The 26686-nt window shown below is 38.2% G+C and overlaps 1 protein-coding gene across 1 annotated transcript; it reads left to right on the top strand.

Annotated features, from left to right (window-relative positions):
- Positions 1-1088: 1088 nt before the first annotated feature.
- Positions 1089-26468, top strand: LOC127644532 (E3 ubiquitin-protein ligase RNF126-like). Its single transcript, XM_052127731.1, has 9 exons — positions 1089-1231; positions 9898-9956; positions 11444-11501; positions 16623-16858; positions 19917-19985; positions 20077-20146; positions 21863-21956; positions 23684-23799; positions 24295-26468. The coding sequence occupies exons 1-9, from the start codon at positions 1157-1159 to the stop codon at positions 24445-24447; spliced, it is 930 nt and encodes a 309-aa protein (XP_051983691.1). The 5' UTR covers positions 1089-1156; the 3' UTR covers positions 24448-26468.
- Positions 26469-26686: the final 218 nt, after the last annotated feature.

The raw sequence follows: 26686 nt of genomic DNA on the forward strand, positions 1-26686 counted from the left end.
ATTGTGCTACTTCAGATTTATTAATCAATTCTTTCAAAAAAACAAAACAAAAAACGCTTTTTCTCAGGTTGGTCCGGCTAATGCGCATTCTCGAGTTGTGATTGGCTCGTTTATCTGTAAGGCGGGACTTTCTTTTCTACAATCGCCATATTGGGCGTTCCAATTTCTCCCATTCATTTTAATCCAAGTGCTCCGACTCGGGCTGAATCAGAGAATACTTAGCAGAGATGGGCCACTTTTATTAAAATGAATGGGAGAAATTCGAACGCTCAAACAAGGACAAAGACTTTCTAGCAAGTCAGTCCACTGTCGGCCATCTTTGGAACGCTCTTGCGAGTCTATTTTCAGTCATGCCAGTGCAGCTCCTATCAACTTGAATGGGAAAATACCGAAATCTCCTAAACGGTTGGTCAAGATAACGATCAAATGACGTGTTTCAAATCAGCAGTCAAATCTGACAACACCGGTATCATTAACTGAGCTTCTTTATCTCAGCTTACGTTAAAAACGCAATTTTCTCTGTTTGTATCGCTAATGCGCATGTGCTTTTATTGGGTTGATTGACAGGCGATGTCTGTATCTAAAAGGTGGATGGCTCTGGTGGGACTTCCTTTCTACGTCCGTTGACCGTTGGTTGCCGTTAGGCGTTCCAATTTCTCCCATTAATTTGAATAGAAGTGGCCCATCTCTGGCGAAGACGCTCTAAGCGCTCAACGGAAAAGATGTCCGGCCTTTAGAGTGGAAAGAGTCAATCACCTTTTAGATACAGACGTCGCCTGTCAATCAACCCAACAACGCGCATGCGTATTAGCTATACGAGCCGGGAAAATTGAATTTTTTGTTGTTGTTGCGTAATATAAGTTAAAGAAGCTCAATTTATGATTCCAATATTGTCAGATCTTCTTGCTGATTTGACATATGTTCTTTGATCGTAATCTTGACCAACCTTTTTCTGAGATTTCGGTGTTCCCCCATTCAAGTAGATAGGAACTGCACTGGCATGACTGGAAATAGCCTCCAAAGATGTATATTCCAAAAATGGCCGCAAGTGGACTGACTTGATTGAGAGACTTTGGCTCAGTGCGTTACACTGTTTGTCCCGTCCGGGCTGCCGTACTTGGCTTCGTTTTCGTTGTCAGTCGCTCCCGTAGTGAAGATGGCGGAAGCTCCCGCGCGGCCCAACCGGTTCTTCTGTCACCGCTGCTCGGAAGAAATCAGCCCGCGCCTCCCGGTAAGTCACCGCGGGCTTCACTACACTCGCTCGAAGGCCAAGTAAAGGCATTTGTGCGTTTAATGGACCGAACGTGCTCTTTTATCAAGCGTTATTCCGGTACCAACGGTGCTGATGGCTAACAGGCTGCTAGTTATGAGATCAGCTTGTTAGTTTTTAGTAATTCATGATAAAATGACTGTATATGAAGAGGTGTTGACTTTCTATAGTTAAAAGTGGATCAGATGTTGTTTGCTGTCGATTCGTGTGTTTGTGAGGCGTTTATGGTTTGGTGTTGTTGATTGAAACAATGCTGGTTGTTATGAGATCAGCTGGTTAGTTTCTATTAACTTGTTATTGTACAGTTTATAACATGACGTCAGACCAATGTAATTCTTTCTTATTTCAAGTTGATCATAATGTTAATTGTTGATGTTTCATGAGGTTTTAGTATCTGATCAGTGATTCATGTCAGTTGAGAAGGCCTTGCTTTATTAAGTGGTAAATTTTTAATTAGTCTAGTTTTACTTATTTATAAATATGTTGTGAGATTTAACTTGATGAGATTTTCTATGGTTAGAAGTGGTTGTGTGGTTGTTACTGACGTTTCTTATGGGGTTAGATGTGTGATTTCTTCAAGTAGTTTAGCATTTTGAAACAGTAGCGTAGCAATGGGTCGGCCTACCTGAATATTAGAGACTATTCTTTGACTTCAAATATACATTTATAAACTTGTTAAAATGAATACATTCTAATTTGTGAACGTGTGGAAGAACTGTTTTAATGTGCCACTTCTCTAAGGAAAAATAAATGTGTTGGGTGAAATTTTGTCCCATCCATTTTTGTTGAGGCCCACCCAAAAGTAATTTTCTGGCTACACGCTTGGTTCGAATTAGATGGTTGGGTAGCTGGTTGTCATCAAATTAGCTGGTTAGTTTGCATTAGCCTTATTATGTTGTTTATAATAGAAAGTCAGACTGATGTGATGCTTTGGGCTGTCACAATCGATTATTTTGGTAATTGAGTAATTTAAATGATTGCCGATTAATCGGAACAATTATTTAATTCAGTTTGCATAAAGTTGTTGAGGTGAAGTCACATTTGGCTTCTAATTGTTTTCATTCGACTATGTTTCTATGTGTTTTATGATTGAATAACAACAACAAAATAGTTGTGCAAACAATATCTGAAGCCAACAAACACCCAAAGCAGATCTATAATATATACATATATATTAAAATGTACATAATTTAAGATGGAAGAGATTGGCTTGTCCAGGTGTGGCCAAATTAAAAAAATTTTTTTTTTAGCAAGATCTACTTTTTTCTTTAACTAGTTAAACATGATTAAAAAGCTGAGATTAAAGCACAAATGCTGTGATTTTTTTAATTATATAAATATATATTTTACATGTGCTGCATGGTTCACAGTAGATTAGTGCTCTGCTCTGTCATCTCGTACAACATGAATGATTCTCAATGTTTGTGGAGTTTATAGTGGACGAGCGGTCGGATTTAGAGTACGCAGCTCTTCCACAGCAAGATTGCAGCCTTCAGCGGTTTAATAAATCACACTAGGACATGTCACAATTTTAATTAGATTAATTATCCATTTCAGTGTAAGGAGTAACGGAGCATGCATTCAAAATATGCCTCTGAGCATTTTAAAGCTGTCGTGTGTCACCGGATAGAGTCCGAATGCAGAAACGTTGGTGTTGTTATTTATTTAGCATTTTATTTTTAGTATCGGCTTGGTACCGAAGTAGTGGTACTTTTGTCAACACTAATCAAACAAATTGTACATAGTCATAGTGAATAAAACGTTTACTTACAGCACAAGTGAAGTGCTTTTACATTGGGCTGCATCTGAAAATGAAGGCAGATGCCTTGCTGCCTAATCAGTTAATGGCTTAATAGAGAGCTGTTTTGAATGAATGGAACTCTTAAGGAAACTGATCTCTGAACAGTTTGAAAAGCACCTGTATTTTCAAATGCTGCATTTTTGTGAGGTTCGTGAATTACATCTTTTTAAACGAGATATCTGCATATTTGCAGATGGTATATAATAAAATCGTATTGATATTTGCCTTTTATCATTAGAAATGTTACTGGGAACTGTTGAGGAGAGACTTGTTAGAATAAATGCTTCAGAGGAAGGTTTATAAGTGTTCCACAGGATTCTGGATCTGCTGAAGTTTTGTGAGGTTAGTTTATTACATCTGTTTAAACAAGATATGCGTATATTTGTCGATGGTATATGATATTAGTTTTATTGATCTTTGCCTTTTTTAACATTAGACAAGACAGTTAAAAGTTACAGAGTACTGTTGAGGAGAGAGGGAGAATGAAAAGGGTGAGTACTTTAACATTGTGAGCTCAAACACATGATATATGGACCATTTAAATGAGACCGTGATTACACCTGTCTATTATTGTAGTAACACGATGGCATGTAACAACAAAACGAACCGTGACTGGTCGTTTACATGTCTCGGATGCTTCACATGCAAGCATGCGGTTTTCTGCGCCCTCAAGAAAGAAATCGTCCAAACAGGAAAATATATCAGCCGATAATGAAAAAACTCAGAATATCGGCCAGTTTATTGACCTCGGCGATATATCGGTTGACCACTAGTCTTGATCCGTAGGTCCTCCATCCATCCACACCTTGATTGACCTGTCTGTGTGGCATGGAGCTGGAAAATGGAAAAACCAACCCTCAGATTTGGGGAACATTGCCAGAGCAAAAGGAAGCATTTTTTATTCCAGGTTAACCTTGTATGAGGTTTGATTCATGCGTCCTTCACAAAGGTGAATCTGCCTGATTCCAGCCTTGCCGATGAACCCCCAGATCATCACCGATCCTCCACCTGGTCATCTAATGGTTAAACGAAGACTTGGAGAGGCCTTCAAGCCACAGGGTCTCGCACTGGTGGAGGATCATTGGTTATTAAGGCTGGAATTAAGATTCAACTTTATTGTCATTGTGCAAAGTACAGGTACAGAGCCAATGAAATGCAGTTGTTTTCACATATCCCAACTAAGCTGGTGTCAGAGCGCAGGGTCAGCCATGAAACGGTGCCCCTGGAGCAGATAGGGTCAAGGGCCCAACAGTGGCAGTGCTGGGGCTTGAACCCCCAACCTTTTGGTCAGTAACCCAGAGCCTTAACCACTGAGCCACCACTGGAATTGGGCAGAAGTGAACAAAACACACAGCGCAGACATTAATAAGACCACTGGAATCATATGGGTTATTTTTATGATGGCTATATTTACTTTTTGGAGCTTCCAAAAAAAAATCACCCATTCACTTGCTTTGTATGGACCAACAGAGCTGAAATATTCTTCTAAAAATAGAAGAATTTGTGTTCTGCTGAAGAAAAAGTCTTACACATCTGGGATGGCATGAGGATGAGTAAATCATGAGAATTTTTATTTTTGGGTGAACTATTCCTTTAAAACCAGACTCACTTTGAGCTTTGACTGACAGCTTACAGACCTGTGGTTTTAGTCAGTAATTATAGTTCACTGGAATCCCACATTGAGTTTAACCTGTAATAATGGCCATAAACTATAAAATATTTATCCAAAGTGGGGCTTTGCAATCTGTTTTACAAGCATAATTATCACAAAATGTAATTTACATAAGGAGAAAGATCGTATTTACATTCAAATGGTAATTCATTCTCACACAACAGAACTGGGCAGTTTGGGCAGCTATTTTTCTATGTAAACAAGCGTCATAAAAGTAGAGCTCCTATCTGCTTGAATGGGGAAAGACTGAAATCTCCAAAACAGCTGGTCAAGATGACTATAAAAGAACATATTTCAAATAAGCCATAAAATCTTGGCAACACTGTGTGGCGGGGTGAGCAAGAGGCAGATGCAGTGTATGTGGCGTCAGGCCTCGGAGAGGCATTTACTTAAAATGTCCAAAACAAAGCAGCGGTGATGAGGCTCTTCATTGGGTTCAGGTGAGCCCCATCACACGCTGCCAAACGGGGAAAAGTCACCGTGTGTGATGATGCAAGGGAAGTGCGTGTCGTTCCATCATAACTGATATAATCGTGCATCTATAACTCAGATTACACTAAAAATAAAACTTTTACCATCTTCTATAGCTAATGCACATGCATGTCCTTGAGTTGATTGACAGGTGATTTCTGTATCTAAAAGGTGATTGGCTATTTTACCTGTAAAGTGGGACTTTCTATATTCATTGACTGCTGGCTGCCATTGTGCGTTCCAATTTCTCCTATTCATTTTAATAGAAGTGGCCCATCTCTGCTAAATAAATGGTCTCAGAAATGTTCGTGGAACAATGACGTAACCAACGAACAGTCCTGGAAATGGTCTATATTGCAAGCAGTTGTATAGATACATGGGTTTAGATTGCATTCAATGTGTTTTTTTTTTTTTCTGTGTTCATTGTGTCCCGCACAGTAACAAATAGCTGTACTTTTCTCGCACATCTGGAGGCAGCACCAATTCCAAAAGCAAATTGCTGTCTGAATTTACCTTGCTGCGTTCAGTGTGTCTGTGAAAACTGGATATAATCTTTTCAAGTGCTGTTGCTGAAGTGATGTGATGTTATGTTTTTTAGGTCATGGTTTGTTTTTCAGATCTAAAGTGAAATGCTCGCACACAGCTCACACCTCTTGTCATTATGTGTTCGCACCCACGTCCATGTAATGCATCACTTCCGCCGTATATTTGATTTGTTGATTCAGCAATTTTGTTAATAGTCAAATATAATTGAGTAATCGTGAAAGCCCTAATGATGCCCTCTGATTAAAATTTAATCAAATATTAATTATGTGTTTTCGTATAGTTTAGTTGGGTGTAACAACGTACTTGTGGTTATGATTAGTGGTCGACTGATATATATTTTTTAATGGCAGATGCCGATATCCAGAGAGCAGAGCGGCCAATAGGCTAATATAATGCCAATATACATCACAAAATTTTATATAGTAAATTAAATCGCTAAATAAAATCATTAACTTTTATTTTGCACTATATTTACTCAATATCACAAAAAACATTTACTTAGTAGGAAAAAAAAAATCTTTAAAAAATTAAGATTGTGTTTTAAGTAGAATATAGCAATTTCTTCTGTGTGATTGATCCAGCTATGCACTCTACTGGAAATCCTACTGGACTCATGCCCAATTGCATGCTCCAGAGATAGTGCATGCAACGCTCACATGAAACACAGATGCGCGCGTCTGATGAGAAGCATAATTGGCGCTTACGAAGCACCGAATGCGAGATTAATGTAATTGAATTTGCTTTGGCGGCTGGAAAAAATTTCTTAAAACCTGCCCACTGTTAGATAATCCCACGCTGCTCACATGTATATTTACATATTGCGATATAAACGATATAGTAATATTACGTTATATGATCGCCACAATATATATCACCCAGCCCTAACATCTGTTTAAACACGGTATCCGCATATATGAAAACAGGAAACTGTTGAGGAGATGTTGATTTGAATACGTGTTTCAGAGGAAGTAATATTAGCGCTCCACAGGACACTGGATTTGCAGTGAAGTTTTCTGAGGTTCATGAATTACATCAATGAGGTGTCCACATATATATATCACACACACACACAGTGCATTCATAAATTATTCAGACCCCTACATTTTTATCATTTTACATCCTTATGACACAATCAATAAAAAAAAATCAAAATAATTCACATCAATCTACAGTCCATACCCCATAATGACAATGCAAAAAACTGATTTTGATAACTTTGCAAATTTATTAAAGATAAAAAAACTGAAATGTCAATGTGATATTTCAGTTTTTTTATAAGTATTCACACCCCTAACTCAGTACTTAGTTGAAGCACCTTTGGCAGCGATTACAGCCTCAAGTCTTTTTGGGTATGATGTGACAAGCTTTACACACCTGGATTTGGGGATTTTCAGTTGGATGGGGACCATCAGTGGACAGTCATTTTCAGGTCTCTCCAGAGATGTTTGACTGGGTTCAAGTCCGGGCGCTGGCTGGGCCACTCAAGGACATTCACAGAGTTGTCCCTAAGCCACTCTTTCATTCCTGCTGCTGAAAAACACCCCCACAGCATGATGCTACCACCACCATGCTTCACTGTTGGGATGGTACTGTGCATGTGATGAGCAGTGCCTGGTTTCCTCCAGACATGATGCTTGGAATTGAGGCCAAACAGTTCAATCTTCATTTCATCAGACCGGAGAATCTTGTTTCTCACAATCTGAGAGTCCTTTAGGTGCCTTTTTGCAAATTCCAAAAAGGCTTTCACGTGTCTTGCACTGAGGAGAGACTTTTGTCTGGCCACTCTGCAAGAAAGCCCAGATCTGTGGAGTGTTGCAGTGATGATTGTCCTTCTGCAAGTTTCTTCCATCTCCACACATTATCTCTGGAGCGCAACCACAGTGACCATCGGGTTCTTGGTCACCTCTCTTACCAAGGCCTTTCTCCTCTGATTGCTCAGTTTGGCTGGGCAGCCAGCTCTAGGAATAGTCCTGGTTGTTCCAAACTTCCATTTAAAGATCATGGAGGCCACTGTGCTCTTGGGAACCTTCAACGCAACCAAAATCATTTTTTAGCCTTCCCCAGATCTGTGCCTCAACACAATCTTGTCTCTGAGCTCTGTAGTCTAATCCTTTGACCTCATGGCTTGGTTTTTGCTCTGATATGCATTTTCAGCTGTGAGAGCTTAGACAGGTGTGTGCCTTTCCAAATCACGTCCAATCAATTGCATTTGCCACAGGTGGTCTCCAACCAAAGTGTAGAAACATCTCTTAGATGATACAATGAAATGGGGTGCATCTGAGCAAAATTTTAAGTGTCATATCAAAGGGTCTGATTACATATGTCAATGTGATATTTCAGTTTTTTCTTTTTAATACATTAAGTTATCAAAAATCAGTTTTTTGCTTTGTCATTATGCGGTATGGAGTGTAATTGATTTAAATGTGCACTCTATTAGATTACATTATGTAGGGTGAATGTGAACCAATCAAGTATGTTCAACAACATGGGCGAGGGGATTTGTGCAGGGGATTTATAGTTTCCTACATGCTTTGCATGGGACTTTGCATAGTGTTTAATGTTAACAGAATTAATTCTGTTGTGCTGATTGAAGTGTGGAGTTTTTGCCTAGGTTGATGATTATTGTGTTTGCTGTATTTTGCTTTCCTCAATAAGCAATTACTAAGCTTATAGCATGCTAATGGGTGCTATTGCTAGTTAGACGTTTGCTAACGAGCATCAAATTACAACATAGCTAAATCTGTAATGTGCCAAAAATATTATGTAAAACTGAAGAAATTACTAATTGTAGGCTACTTTATGGGGTCATTTTTAAATAAATATTCCATTGTCAGAAAACATAATTTGTTCATATAATTTAAACAAAGATTTAATGAGCTGAACCAAAAAATATATATGTTGATGCAGCTTAATTTATTCATGTGGAACCGATGTACATGATTATTAAAGGAGCAATATGTAACATTGACATCAAGTGTTTAAAATGGGTATTGCATTCCAAATTCAAAATATTGGAGAGAGTTGTCTCCCCCGCCACCTCCCCCCCTGACTCGAAGCTCACACGGGTAGCCAGGTTGAGGACACGCAACAGGAATGAGCAAACTGACTATGGCAAGTGACGAGCCTTGCACTGTAAGTTGATCAGCTAATGTATATGTTTGCAAAGTTTTTACTGTTTGCAAATTATAAACCAGCTCATGTGGATTTTTTTATAACACTTGGCTGGCTTCCATGGTTGCAATGCGCTGTTTGCCCACTAACTGGTTTCAAATCTGGCAACCTGGGGTGTCTAAATACTATTGGGAAATGGGCAGTGGGCGGGATCACACAGGCCAAAACACCAACAGAAATTCTGTCCCGGAACGGCCATTTTAAAGTAGAATATTCTGTCTGTAGCATTGCTTTCGGATAAGCCAATATTTCAATTTAGCATGTTTCCTAAATCTCTAACCTATTATGTTCATTTTATGCTTTAGTACAGTAAATATATTACATATTGCTCCTTTTAAATCATGTAAATTCAAAGCATTTCTTCCAGAGTAGTTGGTTGAAACTGCCTACCTTCAATTTCACCTTTTCTACCAGTGACTGAACTTATGACCCAGAAGAACACATCACGTCTGTTTTCCATCCTGCCACATTTACAGTTCTCAGGAAACATGAACGCAGTGATCTTTCCAAAAGGATCTTCGTGTGTTCTTCCTTATTCGATTTTTCAAGTTATTTTGCTGTCTCTTCATCATTCAGTCCTGTTATTATCCTGCTGTTACTCTAGAAAAAACCCAAACAGGATAGATAATCAGTCACAATGCTGTGGGTCAACATGAGGTCATGAATGAACACACTGCAAAGGTCACAGTGCTGAAATGTGTGCTCAAAGTTGAGGACTAGTGACAACACTCCCTAACTGTTTCAAAATCACTAACACACGGCCTGACTTGGCTTATTGCTTTGTTTTACACATACCGCTAAGGGTACAATTCTCTGCGATCAACTCTCCGTATGAGTATTTTAGTGCACTGAGGTGAAGTCTTTAAAGAACAGTTTTCTGCAATGTCTGCTGAAAAGACCCTGTGCAGTACGCTTTCATATCTTTGGTTATCTGGCTTTAAAATGTTGCTGTGATTGTTGTTGCAGGATTACATCTGTCCGCGGTGTGAGTCTGGCTTCATTGAGGAGTTACCTGAAGAGGGAAGGTAAAGTGTTGACCTGCTAATATAGATCTAGATAAAACTCAATCACTAAAGCCCAAAGTATACTTCAGGCGCAAAGGCTGAGCATCACGTACAGGACATGTGGCACAAATCTTATAAGCTCTGTGCTCAAGCACTGAGTTATTTGCACTAATTAGCGGGTCCACAAGGTGGCAACACTCACATTTGAGCTGTTGTTGTCACGCAGATGCTCTAGAAGATAATTGCCACTAAACATAAGGAGACTAGGGTAAAAACAACAACAGTGGATGTGCACATCAAGAGCATATGTGTGAACATATAAAGATATCTTTATGGGTCTAAACTAGGGGTCGACCGATTATCGGCTTGGCCGATAATCTGATCCGATATTCATAATTTCTCTAATTATCGGAATCTTTATTTTGTCTGATCTGATTGCCGATACATTTAAAATGCACTCTGTTGGCTCTGATGCCACCGCCTCTCTCAGAAAGGTTACTGCTTTATTCTGGCTCAATGTCCCGCCCACGGTAGTATCGGATTGCTTATGTCACAAGTAAATGGCCAATCAAAACTGAACTCCGTTTTCGTGGGCGAGGAAAGCAGCGAGAGAAAGATGCATCACGAGAGGACGAGCTGTTTTCAAAGGTAAGAATGCAGATACTTAAGTTGCAATAAACATCACAATACTCTATGCCAACGGTCACCAATTAGTGGGTCCGGACCCTGGATTTGTTCCATCCGGACCGCGGGACATGACAACGGTTGCCCCATCTCACCATTTCTACACTTTAGTTTAGCAGCGCGACAAAACAACGGAGCTGTGTGCACAGCAAGCATTTCAGGGTGTAGATAGACTGATCTTTCAGCACTATATCTTTAAATATGTTTCTCTAGCACAGAGCATGCTTCATTTAAGCCCTTTCGCGCTCCGCACGCGTTGCCTCTCTCCCCTGGCCCGCAACATGACGCGGTTATTTCAACGACAGTTGACTAACGGAGAAATACAGTGAGCATCAAAATAGATGGGCGGCAGAGATAAGGACTGATTTAACGGAGTACTCGCCCATATGAGTTGGAGTTTTTACATGTTATAGCTGATGATGACCATGGTAGCTAGCTAACCAACGTTAGGAGTTTTAGCAAATGTAATGTCAACTTTGCTAGCGTTAAATCTTTCACTTCCATTGTGAATAAAATCCGTTGCCCTTTTTGCACTTGAATAAACGGGCTAGCCTGCAAGCTACAAGAGTGTGTGTGTGTAGCCTGTGTATGCGAGCAGACATATAGTGTGTACTTTGACAGGCTTGCGTTCGACTGTACACAGATGCTGAGTGTACGCGTCAAAATCGAAATATACTTTGGGCTTAAGGAATCTTTTGGTAGGACTATGATGTTCACAAAACTGCAAATAAATGGACACCTTTTATTTTTTACCCAGTAAACCTAACTTTTCCAAGAATATTCCAGTCTTGTAAGCAGTTGCACTGGTGTGTTTGTTTCCCCAGAGCAGAGAACGGGTCCACATCTACAGCCTCTAATGATCAGAACCGTCCCGCATTTGAGGTGAGTGGTCTCTGATATCTTTACAAGCAACATTGTTACTGTGTTTTAGGGCAGGCGATTATTAAAACTGTGTTAAGGGTGGTTAATCCAGTGTTTCCCAACCACTAGTGTGCCGTGAAAAATTGTCAAATTCCACAAAATAAATAAATGCATGACATTTTTTTTTCATAATTTCAGGGATACAAACTCCTCACCTTATGGAGTGATATTACCTACCATTTTGAAACCATAATCGGTTACTTTTGTGATTGTGAAGAGCAATGATTGAAAGTTACTGATATTTATATGCATTAATGGTCATCACATGACTCACTATGTCTATGAAGTGATGTCACTTTACACTTAGTGTTTTTCCAGACACACATTTTTGCTTCACCATTAAAGTCTTTGAGAGAACTAAGCAGTAAGAAATATTTAAAAACGGTCCAAATTTGTGAAGAGACATTGAATGTCATATTTAAAGGTAATTAAATATTATCTTATTGTTTACAAATATCAGAGACCGCAGTTATTGATCTCAATTAAATTCACCAAGAAAACGCTTCGACCTAAACATAAACGAGTCCTTTTATTACTTTCTGCAATCAAAGCAACTGCAAGCTTTTTTTCTCTCGTCCAAATACATGTTTTCAATGTTTATTGTGCGCACCTCCCGCTTTTTTAAAATCGCCCCTCTGTGACGCTTTCTCCAATGCTTGACATGTGGAGGGCGATGCGGCGCTTGACGCTGGGTTGAGCCTCCAGAACCAAATTAAAACGAGAAGTCGTCTGTCCGAGGCAAAGATGCAAAATGTAATGGCCTCAGCATCAGTCTCCCTTGATGCGTTTGATTACTCACAGACGAGCACCCAGTTTAAGTCGTTGCGGACCAGGCGGCAGGTGTAAGTTGTCGATTGAGTTTATTTTAATCGTATGATTTTCATGATTAAAAATGTGAATGAAAATAAAAGCTATTAAATGTCTTATTATTATAAAATATGAAAATTAAAATGACGGTTAATAATAGATTATGACGGAATATTTACGACCCTGTCCATCAAAATGATGGACTAACGCAAGCACTGTATGTGACTTGTTTTTTTTGCATAGCTGAATTTCAAACATTACAAGTAAACATGCTACTAAGACATACAGAAAACAAGTTCTTGAAAAGACAAATATTGAGGATGGTTAGCTTATGTGGGATAGTGGTGTGCCGTAGAATTGGAAACACTGGGTTAATCAACATACCTGAATGAGGGTACACATGGCATTTTCAAGAATGCCATTTTTAGGAACTATCCATTTAGAATTATTGTGTAATTTTTTTTTATTTATATACATACAGGCTTTTAGCAGATGCTTTTATGAAAAAATGACTTATAGTATACTCGGGGTATATATTTTATGGACATTGAAACCATGTACTATTTAGGGTTGTGCTGATGGACGATATCATCGTCCATCGTGATGGCTGACCAACATCACGATGTAGAGCCACCATCGTGATGCCACGCCCCCTTTTGCGAGTCTTGCTAGTGTGACTCACTAATCCTAGTCTCTTCTATAGTTAACCTAAAAACTTTGCAGGGATTGCTCTGTAAATTAAATTGAGAATATAACTAATGCATATATGCTATTTTAAATACTGTAGTATATGCCAGAGATGTGACGTGTTAGTCTGTGAAAATACCGTGTCAGGCAGGCTACACAAATATTGATCTTGACATTGTTAGCTTCTTGTCTTTTTTTACATGTCTTACACTGTACATTTAGATTAAAATATTTTATGTTGTAGGCTACAAGAAAATAGCCTTTATTAATGAATTATTAGTAGTTGTAGTGTCTCAGAAAATCTTGCTCATTGTCACATAGCTCTTGTATACACTGAAGCGGCAGTTTAAGATAAACCCAGACCAGCGAACGTCAAATAACTTTTGTCTGGTTAATACTTTTAAAGAAAGATTTCCTTGGCCATAAATCCATAATGTCAAATCAAATGAAAGAAACCAGGTGAATATGAATAACACACATTTATTAAAACATAGAAGAACAACAAATAAAACAAGAAAACGGAAACAACACTCAGACCGAAACTCGGCATTAACATTTCACTTATAATTAGCAGCCCAATTAACTTCAGCACAGGCTACAAAATAAATGATGTTATTGAAATATTGTAAAGTGGTCATATGAACTACACAAATGAACGTTTAAAAAATAATGTGCAAAATCAAATAGCTCCGCAACGGATGGCGAAAAAATGCGTAAAGAAGTCTAATATCTTTCACCATAGACCATGTTTAAATTTCGATGTTTCTGGCCAGAAATACCAACATATTCACTTTATCTGGTTTTAATAAGCTGTGCTGAAGACCCGCTCTGATGGAGTACTGGTAGCACATATGCACAGATATTTCCGTGCTAATCTTGCCATGAACGGAAACCTTTTGTCGTTCGTTTTCCACCAAGTCAGCGGGTCCTCTTCCCCATCAATGGCCATTTCCTGCAGGTACATGGTCATTTCTGCCTCGACCTTTTGCTCATCAGTGAGCGTGGCTGTGGCTGCTCTCTTCGCAAGAAGGCTGCCCAAAGACGACTTTTTTTTCTTAGGCGCAATATATTAAAAAGCCCGGATGAGTAGGCTACTAATTAGTTGGGCTAGTAAAATAACGAAATAATAGTTTTTCAGTAGAAAAAGATATATTAAAATAAAAAGTGCTTAAAAGTGCACAACTCTTCTTAAGTGGAAGAAATATTTTTCCCCCTTACGTGCAACCTATTGGAAAGCGCGGATGAGTCAGTTGGGATAGTAAAATAACGAAATTATAGTTTTTAAGTGGAAAATAGTTTTTATGTAAAGAGATTAAAATAAAAAGTGCACAACTCTTAATTGAAAGCTAAAAAAAAAATGCTTCACCTGTCGTGCAACCTACTGATAAAGCGCCGACGAGTCATTAGTTGGGTTAGTAAAATAACGAAATTATAATTTGTCATATCATTTTTGGAAATTATATAACGCCCCACCCCACCGACGATGTTATCGTCCATCGCGATGTTTTACTGTCAACATCGTCAACTGCCAATTTAGGGGACATCGCCCAACCCTAGTACTATTATGAATGTACCATGTATTCTATACTGTTTATAACAAAGTTGAAAAGCTGAGTGTAAATATTGGTTAATGCATGTTTAGAAGTTGAGATTTGTGCCCTACACTGCTTTAAAAAAAACACTGTTTTTGGCCAAAATAAATGCACTTACATTTTCAAAAATGCATTTAGTAGATGTTCTTATACAGAGTGACTTTTAACATTTTCGTGAATAAAATACCAAAAGCAGTTTATTGTGCAACCAAAATCCCAATAATAACCAGACAAACTGAAATTTGGTGTATAATGCAGGACTTTTAACTATTAACATGCCTGAAATAAACCAGGGACTTTTATTTTGTAATGAAGACTTGGCCACGTTACAATGCTCTGTGTGCAACTATTTACCAAATTAAGCTTTTCATAGCCTATATTTTCAACAGATGAATTGTTTATATATATATACACTCACCTAAAGGATTATTAGGAACACCTGTTCAATTTCTCATTAATGCAATTATCTAATCAACCAATCACATGGCAGTTGCTTCAATGCATTTAGGGGTGTGGTCCTGGTCAAGACAATCTCCTGAACTCCGAACTGAATGTCAGAATGGGAAAGAAAGGTGATTTTAAGCAATTTTGAGTGTGGCATGGTTGTTGGTGCCAGACGGGCCGGTCTGAGTATTTCACAATCTGCTCAGTTACTGGGATTTTCACGCACAACCATTTCTAGGGTTTACAAAGAATGGTGTGAAAAGGAAAAACATCCAGTATGCGGCAGTCCTGTGGGCTGAAAATGCCTTGTTGATGCTAGAGGTCAGAGGAGAATGGGCCGACTGATTCAAGCTGATAGAAGAGCAACTTTGCCTGAAATAACCACTCGTTACAACCGAGGTATGCAGCAAAGCATTTGTGAAGCCACAACACGCACAACCTTGAGGCGGATGGGCTACAACAGCAGAAGACCCCACCGGGTACCACTCACCTCCACTACAAATAGGAATAAGAGGCTACAATTTGCAAGAGCTCACCAAAATTTGACAGTTGAAGACTGGAAAAATGTTGCCTCGTCTGATGAGTCTCGATTTCTGTTGAGACATTCAGATGGTAGAGTCAGAATTTGGCGTAAACAGAATGAGAACATGGATCCATCATGCCTTGTTACCACTGTGCAGGCTGGTGGTGGTGGTGTAATGGTGTGGGGGATGTTTTCTTGGCACACTTTAGGCCCCTTAGTGCCAATTGGACATTGTTTAAATGCCACGGCCTACCTGAGCATTGTTTCTGACCATGTCCATCCCTTTATGGCCACCATGTACCCATCCTCTGATGGCTACTTCCAGCAGGATAATGCACCATGTCACAAAGCTCGAATCATTTCAAATTGGTTTCTTGAACATGACAATGAGTTCACTGTACTAAAATGGCCCCCACAGTCACCAGATCTCAACCCAATAGAGCATCTTTGGGATGTGGTGGAACGGGAGCTTCGTGCCCTGGATGTGCATCCCACAAATCTCCATCAACTGCAAGATGCTATCCTATCAATATGGGCCAACATTTCTAAAGAATGCTTTCAGCACCTTGTTGAATCAATGCCACGTAGAATTAAGGCAGTTCTGAAGGCGAAAGGGGGTCAAACACAGTATTAGTATGGTGTTCCTAATAATCCTTTAGGTGAGTGTATGTGTGTATATCTATATATCTATATATCTATATATCTATATCTGTATGTCACCAGATGAGGTTTATTGATTAGGAATAAAAAAAAATTGGAAGTAATAAAATAAAACTATCGGCATAGATTTTTAGCAAATAACCGAAAAGTAACCATCGGCACCAATTAACCTTAAAATCGATATATCGGTCTTCAACTATTAACATCTTATTTTGTGTTCCATGGAAGAAAGTCAGACATGTTTGGAACAATGTGATAGTGAGTGAATGATTTTCATGTTTTCGGTAACCTGTCCCTTTAAGAACTTCCTGTGCATAAAGCCCATTGTATGTTAAAAGCTCATCAAAGCATTGCTTCCTCCTCCGACAGAATGTGGACCAGCATTTGTTTACATTCCCACATGGTTACGGGCAGTTTGCTCTGGGGATCTTCGATGAGGGCTTTGACTTCAGGGCGGGTTTGCCCATGGAGGATAACCGTGACGCAGAGAACCGCAGAGAACAGGAGAATGCCTCGCGGCAACGGTACGGGGCGAGACAGCCACGAGGACGCCACATTCCCCGAAGACAAGGGGCACGGCATGAGGGTGTGCCAACCTTAGAGGGGTAAGAATACAGCAGATGGCACAGAATGACTTTGCAAAATCAAAATGCAAAACAGATGGAATGAATCTATTGTACAAAGGAAATTTCTCATATTATAAAACAGGTCTCTCTATTCAGGGTTTCCAAAGTCTTTGAAAAGCATGAAATATCAGGGGAATTTTTAAATTGTGATTTACAGCCCTGGAGAAGTCTATATTAAAAATACATTGGGGTCCAAAGGTCTGAGAACAGTCGTGAAACTTGTACTCTTTTGTGCTTTTTAATTTACTAATAATAAGGGCTGTCAATTGATTACATTTTTAATCGAATGAATTACATGGTGTCCCAATTAATTAATCGCAATTAATCACATATACAAATATTTGCTGAGAAAGCCCCTCATATAACTATAATTCAATATATAATGCTGAAATAATTATACATAGTTATCTTTAAATATAAAAAAATGATATATATATAAAAAATATTCAGATAATTAAAATGCATTACATTCTTGTGGCAGATGAGTTAATCATTAATAAGACGATTGTGGCAGGGTGGAGGGCGGGGCCGGTTCGTGATCCTACATATTAAAACTATTATTTATATTGAAAAGCCGGTTCTCGCCGCCTCCTTCCCGGGTTTCGGCACCAGTGTAACGTATTCAATGGAAAGGAGGAGGCGAGAACTGGCTTGATAATATAAATAATGGTTTAATGATAAACTTAAAAGACAACAAAAACACACATGACGGACATGTCCGCTAACGATCTCTCTCTCCCGCACGGCCCTCGGCAGTCAGCCTTTAAACCTCACAGAGGCATAATTAGCCTAATACGGGACCGGGTGTGTAGGATCACGACCCGGCCCCGCCCTCCGCCCTGCCACAACGATACAAAAAGCGGCTTTAGAATACAATGTATTGTTTATTACCATATTATTGATCATAACTCAATCATTGACACACAGTTCACAGCAATCCATTTCACAAGTGACTTTGTCAATCAGTTGGAGATTTATTATGAGGGCTTGTTTAAGAGCCCGTCAGTGAACACCTGCGTCAGACATGCTTGTGTAGCGTCTCGAGTGCGTTACCATTTTTAGGTCACTGTGTCAAATTAAATATAGTTTAATACTTAGAATACATCTTGAGGTCTCTTAGTTCGGATTTGCGCTCCATCAAGTGTTTTGAACGCAAAGAACGTAACGCATGTTTGTGTTGTTCTGCTGATTGTTGTTTTCTTCACTGTATAAACTGTGTGTTGCTCACACAGCTGAAATTTCACTTACTGCCTCCTGGAGTAAACAGGTGGTACTACAAGCTTGCATTTCTCAGGAAACTTCCTTATTACGGTCCGTGGGCATTGCGATTAATTGCGTTAATTTTGTTTAACACGTTTTTTTAATAAATTTAATCGCACTGAATTAACGCGTTAAATCGACAGCCCTAATAATAATGTTTCCATTATAAATTATATTATATGCATAACTGTTTACAATTTTATAATAATCAGACATTTTTTTCAGCATGCACTTGATTTGGCATGGACTTCTCAAGTTTGTGAAAAGTTTGTCACATGTCACATTTGCTTGTTTGATTAGTGACCTTGAAATTGTGCCACACCTTAAATATTTTAAAATGATTTGTTGTCATTTTGTTTTTTAAATATTAAAAATTTAAATATTAACTGAAAAAGCTGAGAAGCCACATGTGTCGCTTATTATTATTATTATTATTAATAGTGTATTTTTGGACTTTTGGACATTTGTTTTATGTGAATAAATAAAGATGCATTTCTGATTTCAACATTATTTGTACTTCAGGACTTTGTTGCACAAGAAACACTAGCTTCATACCATGTGACCACATTGGGTCTTCAGCCATTGAAAGTGTGTACAATTTAAAATGGTCCACATGGAGCCACGTTTGAGAGCCCCATATCTCTGGGGGTTTAATCATATAGAGCCTTACAAATGAAGACACAAAATGGAAAGGTTTTTCTGAACTAGGACCTATAAGGATATATAGATATCTTTAATACTTGGTGTCCTTGTAGGCACTCCTGTAACATAAAAAAGGTGTCCCCCTCCCCATTTTTTTAACTCACCATTGGCATATGATGCAACAAGTGGTGCTGAAGTCAGCTGAATTTAGTAATAGACCTCCATATCTCTGTGCAAAAATAATGTTATTTTTTGACCTATAGTTAATCTGTCAAATCAAAGGTGAAAAATTGTCATTTGACCCCTCTCTTCAAAATAATAGATTACTATGTATAAATGTATCCATTGCATTTAATATTTTGGCTTTCATCATCATTTATGTTTCTCTTTCTTCAGAAGTAGTGTTAAAAAAAAAATCAAATTTCAACTTTTGTTGATTTGACATTGAATATCCTGCAGATATTGAATTTTTACATTCTTTTACAGATAAAAAACAAAAAAAGAAAGGTTAGATTTTTTTTATATACTTAAGATAATACATGTAATTTTAAAGTGAAAGTTTGTAAAAAAATATTTTTTTTTTTTTTTAGATGTAAAGTATGACTTTTCTGTGTTATTAATGATAAAAATGTGTATCATGTTTAACAGGAGGGTACATTTACTTTTTATGGTAAACTTAAAATTTCGGTGTAAAACAATAGTCGGGCGTTCCCAGGAGTCTCTGCGTGACCAATCACATTTCATTCTATTTTATGGGAATATTTACATTTCTTCTTATTCTTCAGTTATGTGTATCGCGGTGTTCGGTGTCATATTTGATGTAGTTTAGTTCATGGTTACTGCATTATGGAATACAGGTTGTTACAGGAAGTGTCACTCTTAATGAACTTTAAGTCATCATGCAGACTTTTTTAGTTGCTACGGTGATTAACGATACATTTTAAAGTGAAAAGCACTGTGAAGTATACAGGCATCAAAATTACATCCGTAAAACCTGAATCATGGTCGTTGTATTTTTCACTCTGTGGCTGTTTATTGTATTTAATATCTAAAAGATTTTAATTATTGTAGACTGATAAAAAAATGAATACAGCTCTAAAATGTGTGACTGATTAAAATGTTGTTTTCCCCACAGAATAATTCAGCAGTTAGTTAATGGAATCATCGCTCCGACAGCTATGCCAAACATGGGAATTGGGCCATGGTGAGTTACTCATAAGATTATTTTCGTCTCTTCACGGCATTCCTCAGATTATGAGAAAGCACAGCTGATGACTGTATCTGTTCTGTTGCAGGGGAATGTTGCATTCAAACCCAATGGACTATGCATGGGGTGCTAATGGATTAGACGCCATCATAACACAGGTAGTACACACCACACGCTGTCTTTCTCCGGGTTGGGATGCTTTAAGCAGACACACATCAGTGCTGGAATGGTTTGCGGTTAGGATCTAAAAATAGCTGCTGTGGATAGTTCATATGTTAGTGTGGTTGTATGAAGCTCTGATGTTTTAAAGGTGCAATATGTAAACGTTTTCATGTAATATTCGCTGTGTGAATGGCTTGTAACGCAACTTAAAAAATGAGCCCTTCCCCGACTTCCTAGGTTGCCTTTTCATGCGAAGGGAGCGGGTCGCTTTTGCTGGGAAAATCCAAAGGAAGTGACATTTATGCGCGCTCCCGAAAGCCTTGCCTCAGTAATGGCTTCTCTTCCGCTATTCAACAGCGACAACAAAATGCAACATTAGGTAACGTTATCTTAGAGATGGAATCCAACAAATGTCCTCCCAGCACAACCCCGAATCCTACACAAACTCAAGAGTAAGCCAAAAAAAAAACATTTATCTACTGAATCCCGTCTGGCTAAGCGGGAATGTGATCGTGGTCGTGCGAAAACTAGAGTGAACATCGGCAGGGCATTTGATTCCTGGAGGGACCTTCGTTTGTTTTTGGCATTCTTCTTATTGGACAGGTAAACTTGCATAACTGCAAATCATGTGAAATGCTAACGCCGACATGGGTTATCGTATAAATGCATCAATGTATCATGCAAAGAAAGGTGATAACTTCAAACTACTGTCTTGCATAGTCAGACCTATATACAGACTTTGTGTTAGCCCTGTTCCAGCACTGGAGTGTCGACTATATAATATACAGTCTCAAAGTTTGAGGTAAAACAATCATAACTGTGCGATTGTTATTATGCTAACATCTGTCAGCATGATGTCGGTGAATCACATTCAGTCTCTTTGTACGTTACGTCATTGTTTTGGCCGATGCTCGCTCGCTCGTGTCCCTATAGAGTGTGTGCATGCAACAGGTAGCTGACTGCAGTTCACTTAACGGCCACAGGTGTCACTAATAACAAGGGTTTCTGAATCTTACATACTGCACCTTTAAAAAATGTTAATTATTTTAATTATGCTACCTCATCTGTCAGCATGATGCCGGTGAGTCACGTTCAGTCGCTTTGTACGTTACGTCATTGTTTTGGCCGATGCTCGCTCGTGTCCCTATAGAGTGTGTGCATGCAACAGGTAGCTGACTGCAGTTCACTTAATGGCCACAGGTGTCACTAATAACAAGGGTTTCTGAATCTTACATACTGCACCTTTAAAAAATGTTAATTATTTTAATTATGCTACCTCATCTGTCAGCATGATGCCGGTGAGTCACGTTCAGTCGCTTTGTACGTTACGTCATTGTTTTGGCTGATGCTCGCTCGCTCGTGTCCCTATAGAGTGTGTGCATGAGCGCGAGCAACAGGTAGCAGACTGCAGTTCACTTAACGGCCACAGGTGTCACTAATAACAAGGGTTTCTGAATCTTACATACTGCACCTTTAAGAAATGTTATAAAAGTAACAATATTACAGTTACAATACTAATAGTCCTGCCTCTAAAGTCAGATTAGATGAGTCACATTTGACGTGGTTGTAAAATAGCTTACACACACACACACACACACATATGTGGCCACATCAATACACCAGCCATAAACCATCTGCTTTGAGGACATTCAATCATTTGTTTGATGGAAAATTTCACTGATCATTATTACTTGTTTTCTCTGTTCCTGTAGTTATTAAATCAGTTTGAAAATACGGGTCCCCCTCCAGCAGACAAAGAGAAGATAAAGACTCTCCCCACAGTACAGATCACAGATGAGCACGTGGGTAAGAACACATAAGACCAAACAGATCTCTCGGAGTACTGCAGCATATCCTGACCTGCAGAATACATGTTTATGTATGCCTATAACATAAAAGATGGCAGTGTATGGTATAATAAACAAGTTTACAGTGCTAAACCCTATATGATACTATTTTAGTGCACTTTTGTAGATTGATTAGTACTCTTTTAATAGTTCAGTTAAATATACAACAGTTATTTCCATACATCGCATCTATTTTATGATCTTTAGCACATAATAGCACTCTTTCTTATGTGAGATTGCTTAACTGGCATCAGAAGGTGTAAGCCTTTTTTTTTTATTATTATCAGCCAGGTTGGAAAGTTATTTAACATTTATACATGGGGCCGCCACTATTATGAAATTTGGCTGATGAGTAATTGTCATACTTCTGAAGGTGTATGTGTGCTTAAAGGATTAGATCACCCAAAAATGAAAATTCTCTCATCATTTACTCTCTTATGCCATCCCAGATGTGAATGATTTACTTTCTTCTGCAAATAAAAACACAAACAAAGATTTTTAAAAGAATATCTCTACTCAAGTTACATACAATGCATATGGATGGTGGCCAGACCTTTTGAAGATCAAAAAATCACATAAATGCAGCATAAACGTAATCCATAAAACTCAACTTTCATTTTCACATTCTGAAAGTGAAAGTGCAAGTGGAGATTTATGGTAAAAAAATAATTACTTAAATATTGATGTTTCTCACCCACATCTATCATATCACTTCTGAAGTCATGGATTAAACCACTGGAGTTTTATGGGTTACTTTTATGCTGCCTTTTATGTGCTTTTTTGAGCTTCAAAGTTCTGGCCACCATTCACATGCATTGTATGGACCTACAGAGCTGAGATATTCTTCTAAAAATCTTCGTGAGGTATGAGGGTAAGTAAATGATGAGAGATTTAGCATTTTTGGGTGAACTATCCCTTAAATACACATTTAAAAGTTATTTTAAACTTTGAATCATATAATAAAATAAGCAACTATATTATAAAAGGCTTTAAAAACGTAATTAAATTTTGCACAGAGGTAGAATGACATGAAAAATAATATTAAAATATGTCAAAATTAAATATATCTCATTTTGGGCATCTGTAGTATCGGTCAACATTACATTTACACTGTTGTTTATGATAATAATGATATTTATTTTTATAATAAAAATAATTATACATATGTTTTTGCATATATATATATATACACACACACACACACACACACACACACACACACAGTGATTTTTTTTTTTCCACATATCCCAGCTAAGCTGGGGTCAGAGTGCAGGGTCAGCCATGATACGGCGCCCCTTGATAGGGTCAAGGGCCCATACAAGGGCCATATAGTGGTGTCTTCTGGTCAGTAACCCAGAGCCGCAACCGCTGAGCCACCACTGATGCCTGATATTACTTTATTACGTTTGTTGTTTCTTTTATTATCAAAAAAAGGTGGAAAAGTATAGATTTATAATATCTGCTATCATTATGTTTATTGGCCATAACCTGGCCCACACAATGTCAGCAGATTGCATCTAAAAACATAAAATAATAAGCGTCAATCTAAATCCGTTTCTATATTGATACATACATCGCTAACCCGGTTTGCACTCACCATCAATATTGTGCTCCTGCTTTTTGTAATACAGTGATGAACCATTATGAGTTTGATTGTGATATGTAACATGTTTGTTTGTCATTCAGGTGCCGGTCTGGAGTGTCCTGTTTGTAAAGAAGACTACAGCACAGGAGAGAACGTTAGACAGCTTCCCTGCAATCATCTCTTTCACAACGACTGTATAGTTCCCTGGCTCGAGCAGGTGCAACTTCTAGATTCTCTTTTATTTCATTCCTCCACTCTTAATCGTTTAACTCCGTTGCATTGGATGTGTGCAAACGTCTGACATCATTATTTTGTGCTTAATGAGTCATTCCAACAAGGTCCTGATCAATTTGTAGTTGTGACATTTTCATTAGTTAACATTGCAAATTGAATTCTGCGGACGCCTGAGAAGTGGCGCGCTTGGGTCAATCCTGTTATGCAGAACTTTTCAGACAAAATGAATATGTTTGTGTTGTATTGGGAAGTATACTTTCAGAAATATGCTTTGGTCAAGCTCGGGCACTTAAGCTTTTTTAATTATGTGTTTGTTTACACAATGGAAAGAACAATAACAAGAGGAAACCTGTTACTTAATTTTGCATCGTTACATTTATTTATATGTTTGTGTTAAAATCTCAGACTTTTGGATATAACTTAAGTCTACAGATGCAAATAACGTGTGTGTGTGTTTGTGTGTTTCTCCAATTCCCAGCATGACACGTGTCCAGTGTGCAGGAAGAGTTTGAGTGGGCAGAACACAGCCACGGATCCACCCGGCCTATCAGGGATGAATTTCTCCCCCTCGTCCTCCTCTTCGTCCTCCTCCAGCTCTCCAAACAATGAGAACGCCACCAACAACTCGTAAGACCTCAGCGCACATCCGGATCACATGAGCACAACATCATCTCAGCTCAATAGTGCTGGTCTGGCCAACAAACCACACCTTTACCTTCCACTGATAACGAGGCCGAGCGGCACTGAACTGAGAACGTGTGGAACCAGGGTTGCAGAAAACCTCTGAACCCGAACATCACTAACATGCATTTGACAAGCCCTGGAACGGCGGAAACAGAGGACAACCAAAACCCAGAAGAGCAAATACACTCTTATATTCCTTCTAACAGCATTTTGTTTCTTTTTTAAAAACTGTTGAACTCAAGAACGATCATTCCTCAAGAATTCAGCTGGCGGACGGCAGCGCCTGTCCGCGTGATGTGGTTTTAATCAGCAGAACGCACAGGAAAAGAGACGAAGAGGAGGTTGCGTGATGCGGATGACAGTGCCAGATACGAAGACTCGCGGAATTGAACTGCATTTTACAAGCAGACTTTGTGTCTCTCAGAAGAGGGGCGCATTAATAAAAGAACCTTTTCTTTTTATCATTTGATTTTTATTTGACATATAAAAGTGGCTAATGTGAACCTGCATATGAGCGAATTCACAAAACTTGTCAAGAACGGGTCAAATTTCACCCCAAAATCAAAAGGAAGGAATACAAATTTATATTCAGCTTGAAGAAAATGAAGGCAATTTTTAAGAACATTTAAGATTGATTTTTTTTTTATGACAATGTAGCACATTTACACAAATTTACAAATTCCATAACCGTAAATGAATCGTTAAAGGGATAGTTCGATATTTAAAAAGGGACGCCGTTAAAGGGATAGTTCACACAAATCTCTGTAATTCCTCACAATACAAGTGAATTGTTACCAGAACTTTGAAGCTCCAAAAAGCACATAAAGGTAGCATAAAAGTAATCGTATGGGTCCAGTTGTTAAAAACATATCTTCAGAAGCTAGGTAAGTGGGTGAGAAACAAATCAATTGTTCCCTTTTTACGTTCAATCTTCACTTTAACTTCTTTCTTCTAATTCTAACATCTTTTAATTTTTTTGTTTTTGCCGATTCGCGTTCTCCATGCATATCGCCACCAGGGCAGTTCAAAAGGACTTGCATATTGATCTGGTTCTCTGCCACACCTATCCTATCGCTTCTGAAGATATCGATTTAAACACTGGAGTCTTATGGATCACTTTTATGCAGCCTTTGTGTCCTTTTTAGCGCTTCAAATTTTTAGCATTTTATGGAGCTACAGAGCTGATATCTTTATATTTAGCAGAATGGAAGAAAGTCATACACCTGGGATGGCATGAGGGTGAGAAAATGAAAGAGTTGTCATTTTTGGGTGAACTATTTCTTTAATTTATGCTTAAATAAATACAATTGTATTACAGTTTTCTATTTCTACTGTTGTACAATATAAAGTACTGTATCACAGTAACGTATCGCCATTGAGAACAAAGGGAAACTTAAAAGCTAAATGCATTATGGTAATTCGATTTGTATTTGTGTTACAATTAAAAATGTGCTTAGTTGTCAAACAAAGCGCTCTAAATAGGCTTCATTTTCTTTATGCCAAAAATATTTTTTGTTGGGCTTGATTTTGGTGAAATATGACTTGGACCTGTTATATTTATTGAAAAACAAATAAAATTGCATCATTTTGTGTTAAGCCAACTAATCCAATAATATGTTACCGAGGAAAACACTGACTGTACTGTAGGTTTCTCTCCTCTATATTAATTTGCACAGTATTATTTTTTTTCATGAACAAACTGAAAAATGTGAATGTCTTTGGCGACATTTGATATGATTTTTTTTTTACATCTTGTGTCATCCTTGCAACTTTTGTCATAGAGGAAACCCTGCATGTTTGGACTTCTTTACAAACACCACACAATAACACAATCTCTCTCTTTCTTTTTTTAATCTCTCCCGTCCACACACATTCAGTCACTTTCAGTTCAAGGTGACTTATTTTAACTTATTTTAAGTTAAATGATTTGTTTTTGTAAATCATAATAAAATCAGATGAATGTACCCTGCTGATAATAAAGTGTTTTTTTTTCAAAACTGTCATTCACAGTTTGTCTTCACAGATCACAAACACATAATAATCGTTGGTTTAAGGGTTTGTTATTTGCTTCAGCAAATTGTTTTTATCAACGCACTGCAAATCACAATACTGACCTAGGATATCTGTTTGACCATGTAATAGTACTAGGTACTGAATAATTGTTATTTTATAAAGTGAGTAGTATG

This window comes from Xyrauchen texanus, chromosome 6 (assembly GCF_025860055.1).
Source record: "Xyrauchen texanus isolate HMW12.3.18 chromosome 6, RBS_HiC_50CHRs, whole genome shotgun sequence".
In the NCBI taxonomy this organism is placed as follows: Eukaryota; Metazoa; Chordata; class Actinopteri; order Cypriniformes; family Catostomidae; genus Xyrauchen; species Xyrauchen texanus.